This window comes from Rhea americana, unplaced genomic scaffold (genome assembly GCF_003343005.1).
Source record: "Rhea americana isolate MKP2758 unplaced genomic scaffold, rheAme1 scaffold_37, whole genome shotgun sequence".
Lineage (NCBI taxonomy): Eukaryota > Metazoa > Chordata > Aves > Rheiformes > Rheidae > Rhea > Rhea americana.
The window spans coordinates 3,359,667-3,368,785 of record NW_028186501.1 but is presented as its reverse complement, the minus strand read 5'-3'; the positions used below and the strand labels follow the sequence as shown (position 1 = coordinate 3,368,785).

At 57.4% G+C, this 9,119-nt stretch overlaps 1 protein-coding gene across 4 annotated transcripts in view; it reads right to left on the bottom strand.

Annotated features, from left to right (window-relative positions):
- TCF7 (transcription factor 7) overlaps positions 1 to 9,119 on the bottom strand; it is a 60,328-nt gene that overhangs the window by 13,772 nt on the left and 37,437 nt on the right. For all 4 annotated transcript variants that reach the window (XM_085312785.1, XM_085312786.1, XM_085312789.1 and 1 more), the window contains exons 4-5: positions 5,661 to 5,793; positions 2,495 to 2,585 (exon numbers count right to left, since the gene is read on the bottom strand). In XM_085312785.1, coding sequence (XP_085168911.1) covers positions 2,495 to 2,585; positions 5,661 to 5,793 — 224 coding nt within the window. The remainder of the gene's footprint in view (positions 1 to 2,494; positions 2,586 to 5,660; positions 5,794 to 9,119) is intronic.

Genomic DNA, 9,119 nt, shown 5'->3' with positions numbered 1-9,119 from the left:
CCCCGGCGCCGCTGCCTCCGGCTTCGGCCTCCCGCCGGGAGCGCGGGGCCCCGCGGAGGGTCCGGAGCCGCGACGGCGGGACCCGGGAAGCAGCTGTTCTAGAGGCGGCGGCACAAAGGCGAAGCAATGGGAAAACCRACCCCGTCCCGGCCTCCTGGTCCCGTTTTTCACGCGGGAGCAGCTCAGAAACGCCCTGCTCTCTTCTACCGACCCGCCGGACGATAACGGGCTAACGTGGAGCAGGGCAGCGCCGGAGCCCGGGAGGCGCCGGGGCTCCTCTCGCCCCGGCGGGCAGCGGCAGCTCGCAGCCCCTACCCGAAACCGGGGAGACCTGTCTGCTGGGGGGGAGCGAGCGATCCCGCTCGCGGCCCTCGGCAGCCGGCGTGTAAACACCCCAGCAAACAGCCCCACGCCGCTGCCGCCCGGTCGGGAAACCTGAGCCGCCTTTGAAGTCTGGCATTCCTGCCCCAGGGCTCAGAAAACGCTCGCAGTTAATCCAGAAGTGACACGCATTCCTCCAGCCGGCCAAGACACCAGGGTACGAACGGATCGTGGCACTCACCGCTTCACCCAAAGYGATTCTGACACGCAAATTAATTCAATTGCAGAGTCAATCCCTGATTGCTGGGAATGTGCAATTAAGGCTTGCATCGCCCCGGCACGGGGGCTAGCGGAGGAGCTAACGAGGCGGCGCGAACCCCGAGCGAACTCACCGGACCGGCCCCTGCCGCGCTCCCGCTCGATGCCCCCGACCGGCACGCCGGCTGGCGGCCGCGGCTGCTCACCGAGCTTTACAGAAACGCAACTTAGCGCCCAGTTTTTTGCAAAAGTTGTCCCGCGCCGGGAGCCCTGTTACTGCCCGGGGGGAAGCCAAGGCTGAGACGTAAGCGGCCTTTAACACATCTCCGCACAGAAGAGTCCCCCCAAAAGCAAGCGCTGGGTGTATGCCGGGCGCTTTGGACGTGGTTTTGTGGCTCCTTCTGCAAATTTCAGGCAGCAAGAGCGGCGAGGAAAGCCCTGCGGCAAGCGCGTGCCGCTGGAGCGCCCGCTCGCCGCCSCGCCGCGCCGCTCCTCCGCTCGCCGCATCTCCCCTGCTAGTCACCAGCGGACGCGTCCGACCAGCCCGGCTGAAGGCACCAAGCCCTGCCAGGGGCCGCAGCGGCCGCCAGCAACACAGACTTCCTCCACGACCAGCAAATAAACAAAAACCCTTTRAAAAACGGAATATTTTTCTTTTTTAGCAGCTTCCCATCCCGGAGAGCGGACCTTGCGCTTGGCACACAGGCTCCTTGCTCACCCCCAGCAACTTCCTTCAGGTTCTAGCACAGTCACTCCAGTACTTGTTTTTCCTGAGGATGAATCACATCATACGAGGAGTTAAATCATCGCCCAAGAGTAGCAGATTTAGCACAGAAAGCAAAATGTAATCTCTTTGAAGCCAAACTCTGTATCAAAGGCCCCAGCCTCTGCTTCTTTGTGGTTAAATATCTGGAACAAAAAATTCACAAACAAAAAGAAGGCCAACTCTTTACTCGGCGTTTTCATACGTTTCGCTTCTCCCACTTTTGCAGCACGGCCTCACGTCCCGGCGCCGTGCGTCTCGCMGGGGTCTCGCCAGCGAGCAGCAGGGAGGACGTCGCTCTCTGCCCCCCGCTCGGCTTCAGGCTCGCCCCGGTCTGCCGGTCCCCGGCGCAGACTCCGAATCCTCCTCCTCCAACCACAAACCTCTCCTCGTGCCTCCACGGCACCTTCGTGTCACCAAAACGGATTAAAAGCTGAAGAGCCGCTTTGGGAATACGGCAGCTCCTGCCTGGCCAGATCTGCTGCTTCAAGGTCATCTGCTCGGGACGCGCGAGGCAGCGCGTGGGAGCCCTTAACCCCGTCCCCGGGGCGGGTTTCCCCAAGGACAGGGGCCGGCAGGGTGCGGGTCCAGGTCTGCCTGCGCCCGGGACCCTCGGGGAGCCGGCACCGCACACCCGGGCGAGGTGCMCAGAGCCTTCCTCCTCCTCCTCCTCCTCCTGCCCGCTCCCTGCCGCACACAGCCGGCGGGGCCGGCATCCTTCGAAAGCCGAACACGCTGCTGAGCTCGGGGGAAACCTGAGCGGGGGGGGAAAATCGCCCCCAACTCGCGAGGAGAGGGCAGCGCTCCCGGGATTTCTGACCCGCGTACGCGGTTGGCCACGAGGGAGGAGGCGGCTCGGAGCCGCACGAGCAGCCGGGTGCAACCTCGGCTCCGCGGATGCCTCAGCTGGGACAAGGCCAGGAGCTTCTCCGCGGATCCGCATCCCGTTTCTGCACCGGGGTCCGTAACACCCCTCCACGGCGCAGATGGCAGGAGAGGCAGGGCTGACAGCACYGGCAGGACCACAGCGAGCGGCCGGTTATTGAATAACCCCCATCGCGGTGCGGAAAGCCGGCGCGAGTCCCGATCGGAGGCGGGAGCCCGGCGAGGCCGGGGCAGCGGGGTCGGGGACGCGGAGGGGCTCGCACTCACCAGCCCATCGAAGGAGTGATCTGTCCGACTCCGCCAGGAGGGAGGGGGTAGAAACCAGGGATGTCGGATGTCTGGGAAGGACGGTGCACTCCTAGGAGAGGGCAGAGGGAAAGGCTTGCAGACGGCAAGGAACACATACGAAATGCCTTGCTGTTATACATCCTGCAAAGGGTAATTCCTCTTACTGCTGTCCTGGTTCTCTCGGTAACGCAGGTGGAGACTGCGTTCCTCGGCTAGGGAAGCCGGCTTGCTCCTGCACCAGCGTCCTCCGCGGAGCACCGCACCGGTCCCCCGCCGCGACCCCCCGAGCGCCCGGCGGGAGCATTACTTCCGCCTGGATTTGGGAGGATCTGAGTCTCCGTTAAAACCAGTGCTTTCCTGATGCTCCGTGGGAGCCAAGGAGATGCAAACCTGGGTGTTGTGCCAGGTGGGAATTCCTCTTACGCAAGGGGAATCCCTGCGGGATCTTCCTCCTCCCTGCTCGGAGGAGAGGAGAGAGCCAGAATATCTATCGTTTTCTACCAGCTGGACTTCAGAACTTGCTCCGTGTCCTCCACGTGGAAAGAGAGAGCGTGGGTGTGCGGCAGGGCAAAGCACAGCCTGGGAAACGTCGTGCCGTGCTGGGACACGTGAAATGGGATCCAGTGCTCCCCGAGGCTCAGCTTTGCCTAGGCAGGATTTTAACCACGTCTCGGGATATGTGTTTTCACAAACACTTGAATTTTTTACAATTCACCCTGGTGGCTCTCTGCTCCTATCTCTGAGGCCAGCGCAGTGGATGTTCCCTTCAGACATCTGAGCTAAAACAGCAGGAACTTCCCATGTAAAGCAGTAGCTATCAACCACCTGCAAACGAGCCTCACGCAAAGAATCGGGCACTGAGATTGTTCAGCACCCGTCCTGGACAACAAATGCATTTATTAAATTTGTGATTAATTGCAAACAGCTTGCAAATTGAGGAAAAGTCTGGATTATTCACCCAGAAGTGTTAATGATAGGTTATTACTTAGGAATGGCACCAGTGGACTCCAAGCATCTTATCAGATGATAACTGAAAGAAACACATAAGTGAACAGAAAGGACTACATAACTGAGTGTGGAGGTTTGCCTGGAGCTGTGCTGCAGGGGACACGGCACCCTCGTCTAGATGACACAGGGGCCAGCTCCAGGTCAAGCTAAACCCAGCATCAGCACTGGGCAGCTACCAGGATTTCCTGAAATTTAGACCTCCAATAATAAAAGCTGCCTAAGTCAGAGCACACGTTATTCTCGAAGGCCCAGACAGGTTAAGCACTAGCCATTGACTCAAGAGATCCTGGTGGTGCCTCCTCGCCTGTAGAACAGACATCAGCAACAGCAACCCTTCAAGTAGCAGCTGAAGCAAACAGGAAAACGATGACATTCAGCCCRAAGTTTTGCTCACGTTGTATATTGTGGAAGGTTTTCTTTCGTGTCGAAAGGCAAGGGAGTTATCGCTGTAGCYTCTCTAGGTCATTTTACTAGTGACTGTGACTTGTGGATTCCAAATAAATTCAAATTGATGAGCTTCTCAATAAAGTACTTGCTAGAGTGGGATGAGGTAATTTTTGCTTCTTTTTGCATATTCAAATTCTATTTATGTTATTCCTCTAAGGCTAGGAAAATCCATTGAAATGAATGTTTAACTTCTTTCTTAAGCACTGGGRTGAGAAAACAAGAAATGAGACAGAGGCTGTTCCCCATCAACTCTCCACYCATGAAATACTTTAAAGGGAAGCCTGTAGGATAACAGGAGACATTCCCATGACAAAAATGGAGATGGGGCACATCCAGATAAAGGRGGAAGGAAATAGGAGTGCCGGGGGACACCACAGATGCAGGCGGGCACATCGCTGAGATGGCTCATGGACAGCTCTGCAAGCCATCCCCCAAAGTGGCGTGGGTARGGTGCGTGGTGTTGTGTTCCCTCAAGATCCAAGGGAGACGCACGGAAATGTGCACGCTTCCTTTCAAGATCTGGAAACCTGCCACTACTTGAGCTTTTAATTCGTTAACTCTTCRCGTTTTCCTACTGACCTTATTATACTCTGGTGGCTGACAAGCATTTGTTGGTTGGAAGAAAGCCAGGATGCATCCGGGTATCTATTACCCCAGATATAAATCCTTCCCCTTGGTGACGCTGACGGGCCCCAAATGTGGCCTCCAGAGTTCAAATCAAAGAGAGCTCAGCATTGCTTCCAGAGTATCTGTGATGCCCCAGTGGTTTTAGAAATGGAGTTAACCTGGCRAAGTTGACATCTGCTAGACAGTTTGGGAAAAAGAGCAACTGCGGAGATCTTCGATGAAGGTCTTGCCCGAATTGCAACAGCTTGTTTTTGTGCCTTGGGTTTTGCACTGATTTCTTTGCTCGGATGAACCCTGAATCCTTCCCACTATGTAGTCTGACAGAGAACTCTGAATTTGCTCACTTTCCATGAAATCAAGACTAGGCTGGCACAGAAGTTTGGGTTCTCTGAACAGATTTTTTTAAGATTCTGTTGCAGTAGCTAGAAGCTTGAGAAAAGTTTGATTTTACAATCCTCTTGCCTGCAAACCCCCAAAGAAAGATGCTCTGTGGGGACTTCTTGCATAGGTACCTRTATTTTACAGCTCAGGATTTAACCTCTCTGTACTGTACTTTCCTCCGGAGCCTCATGAGATAATTGATGCGCACTGGCCTAACACAAGAACCCAGAGAGTGTGACAACYGCACAATGGGTGGCCACGGACAGACACACAGATACAAAAATCCAGTTAGCTATCAGACACCGATCCTATTTAGTCAAAATATTTCCTGTTTCAAACATTTATTTTCTCAAAATGACAGCCTGACAACAGTCTGGGTATGAGTCAAAGGAAAGATTACTTTCCATTTTCTGGTTGACTCCTCTGCATCATCTCTCAGGCTCCGGTCTGATCTCGAGCTGCACAGGCAGCTTGCACAGGCTGCTAAGCACATTTGACCAGCAAGGTCAACGCTTTTGATATAAAACTCCCCTTGGCCGCGATTATAAAGAATTGCCGAGAAGTTAAACCCCAATAAACTCCCGGCACCGAGCTGCTCACRGTACTCAACCTTCCCCACCGATTTGAGAGCAGCGCGGTGACAACCCYGATTTCCCCGCTCTCGGCCCCCTCCCGCCGTTACCTTGCTTCTGGTTGATGTCGGCGGGCAAGTGGGGCGAGTGGGAGCCGTGGCTGAAGTGGTCGTTGCTGTAGGGAATGAGCGGGGTGAGCGGGTGGACTCCGTGCGACGGCTGCACCACGGGAACCTTGTTAGACTGCAAGACACGAGGGGAAGGGAGGAGAGGGGTCAGGCCCGGAGCCGGGGGGCCTGCGAGCCTCTGCGAGCACAGGTCCCCAGCGGCTCTCAAGCACAAGGCAGAAAGTGCCCTCGCCTAAATAAATAAATGCCACGGCATCCTGCAAGAAAAATGCAAAATGAAGCAGTGACACAGCTGCAAGCTGGTGTAAATTTGGCCAGCAGTGGAAGAGCGCGGCCAGGTGTAGATCAGCCCAAATCGGCACGAAGCTTTCAAAACCTAGAAGCTTTCTTTTTTTCAATTATTAATTTCCAGCATCTTTTATTGCAGGATGAACGCTACAAGCACCTTATCAAACGCAGTGCCCCTGTTGTCCGCTCTGCACCGGCACAGCCTGTCACGCTGAGCAACAGGCATTTTTAGGCAAAAAACAACAAGAAACCACCCACTTTCCCTCTCTCTTTTGCAATWACTCCTAGCTCCTCCCAAAGAGGCCATGGGGACCCAGCACCTTTTCRAAGCGCGCGTCTTCGTTCAACGCGACGCGGAGCCGCTCCGCGCGTCCGGGCAGAGAAAGGGGAACCCGTGCGAGGAGCTGCAGCGCTGTGCGGAGCTCCGCGTGCGCCCCGTTTCGCCCGCGGCCGCGCGGCGGGACGCCGGGATTCGCCCCAGTTCGAGCCRGACCGAGGAACAGGACCGGGAGGAACCGAGAGCGGCCCGCGCGCGCAAGCCGCCCGGGCGCGGGGAGCCGGGAACCGCCACCGGGACCTGCAGCGTCGCACGGGGGCATCCGCAGCGCGTCCGCAGGCACTCGCCGCGCGACGTCGTTTTAGACGCCCGCTCTAGGTTCACGGCTGCCTTTCACCTCGGTAACGATTTCGCTGGGGCAGAGCGAGCACGAAACGCCGGTCGGGTCTGGGGGGTGTTGTGGGGCAGAGGAGCTGCCTGGGGAYGCGTGCGCCGAGGCTCGGAGCTGCCGGGAAAGCAGGCGGGGAGCCTCTGGCAGGTCCCACGTTTCGCATCGCAGCTCGGAGGAGGAAATCCGTGAAACAGAAAGGAAAACAGACCGGCCTGACGGGGACGCGGCTCTGCCCGTCCCACGAAGGCTGCTCAGGCAGACAGAAAGCAAGCGGCACGGAGTTGTCCGGGTCAGAACGACCGCAGACCTCCCAGCTGGCCGCCCGCGAGCTGCGGACTCGGGGCGCACGCGGAAGGAGGTGCAGCGCAGCCGGCCAGCGACGCTCCCCGGACCAGCCCGGCGGCGGGCGGGAGCAGAGGCTGCAGCCGGCGCCAGCGGACGCCGGACCGCTCCGCCGGGCGCTCGCTTCTACGYGCTTCACCGACTTCCCCTGGAAGCGCTCGCCCCACGCTCGGGCCYGTTAATTTGCTTGTTAATTTGCGGGGCAGCCGGGGGAAGGAGCAGATCGGCCAGGACCTCGCTCCAGAAAGGATGCAACACCGGCCCGGTGTTTTGACAAAACATGGATTTTCATTAGGAAATGGTGCTACATCATAACCAAAACCTTTCTGGAAAACACCTGGTATTAACAGGCATTTTGACTCTTTTTTTTTTTGAAGACTGATATATTTAGTCTCAACTTGCTAAAAATGAGTAGTTTTACATTGCTGACTCAGTTTTATTTTGCCAGCTTGAAAGATGACTTTTTTTTGTTTAAAAGCTTCACCTTAATCGTAGCACAGTGTAACACAGGAAGYCAAAAGCCAAAATCAGAATGAAATGATCAAAACTAAAAATTTCCACAGACTCCGCTATTCTCCGGGGTTTTAATTCTGCGGAAATATTASAGAAAAATGTTTTTTTTTCCTCTCTAAAGAATTTCTTTCTGCTCGGGCCAGCCTAGGAGAAGAGCCCGCGCGCTGAGTTTGCAGCTGGTCCTCACACAGGATACGTCCTTTTGCACGACGTTAGTTTTCCTGGGGCGTCACGTCCGCTCGCTGCTCGTCGCGCACGTTTTTCACGAGGAGAAGAGAGAAAGGAGGAGGCAGACATGATCTGCACTTACAGATCCGCCAGGGCTGCACCCACGGAAACCACCTCGGAATCGGGCAGCTGTAGAGACGCAAGGGAAACCTTAAAAGTTAAGGGAAAAGGGCACGTCAAGAGGCAGAGTAGCACTCGTGACCAAAGCGACGAGGGTCCCAACCCACCAGCAGAGACRGAGGAGAAGCCGCGGCGGCGAAGGTGCCAGGCAGAGCGGAAAAAGCTCCCAGCCGGAACAGGGCTGGTGCACGGGCAAAGAGCCCCATGCACACAGGGCACCCCACTGCCGTAGGAGATCCTACACACGCAGGGGACCCCTATGCACACAGGGGATCCTGCAGGCATAGGGGGATCCCATTTATGTAGGGGACCCCATGCACATAGGGGACTGCACCCATATAGGGGATGCTGCAGGCACAGGGGACCCTGCAGGTGCAGGAAACCAGAGGCCAGGGAARGGGGAGAGATGCCAGGACGGCGCGTGGCGCCGCGGCTGGGTCCCAGCGCCCCTGGGGACATGACCCCACGGGGCGCTGAGCTCTCTGCAACACGGCTGGGGTGCAGGCAGGCGCTCGCACTGAGGCTGTCGGCCTCCGAACGCCCAAACCGCAGGTGTGGGGAAGTGCCGGGAAGCACCTGGGACAGCTGAAGTTCCTGCAATCACCAGCCCCAAAGGAAAACAAATGAGGGCCGTACGGCAGAGAAGCCCCTGCCGAGGGAGCTGCCATCCCACCCAGAGCGGCCCGGGAGATACACATCCCGTGGAGCACTGCTGTATCCCACGGAGCATCGCCGTATCCCACGGAGCATCACTGCATCCYGTGGAGCAGTGCTGTATCTCACGGAGCATCACTGCATCCTGTGGATCATCGCTGCATCCTGCAGAGCATCGCCGTATCCCGTGGAGGACTGCCGCATCCCACGGAGTATCGCTGCATCCCGTGGATCACTGCTGCATTGCGCAGAGCATCGCTGCATGCTTTGGCACGTTGCCACGTCCTGCAGAGCATCGCTGCATCCCACGGAGCCTCATCATCTCCCGTGGAGCATCGCTGCATCTCATGGGCCATCGCTGCACCCTGCGGAGCATCACTGCATCCCGCAGAGTATCGCTGCATCCCATGGAGCCTCATCACCTCCCGGGGAGCATCGCTGCATCTCATGGGCCATTGCTGCACCCTGCGGAGCATCGCTGCATCCCATGGAGCCTCATCACCTCCCGGGGAGCATCGCCGCATCTCATGGGCCATTGCTGCACCCTGCGGAGCATCGCTGCATCCCATGGAGCCTCATCATCTCCCATGGAGCATCGCCGCATCTCATGGGCCATCGCTGCACCCTG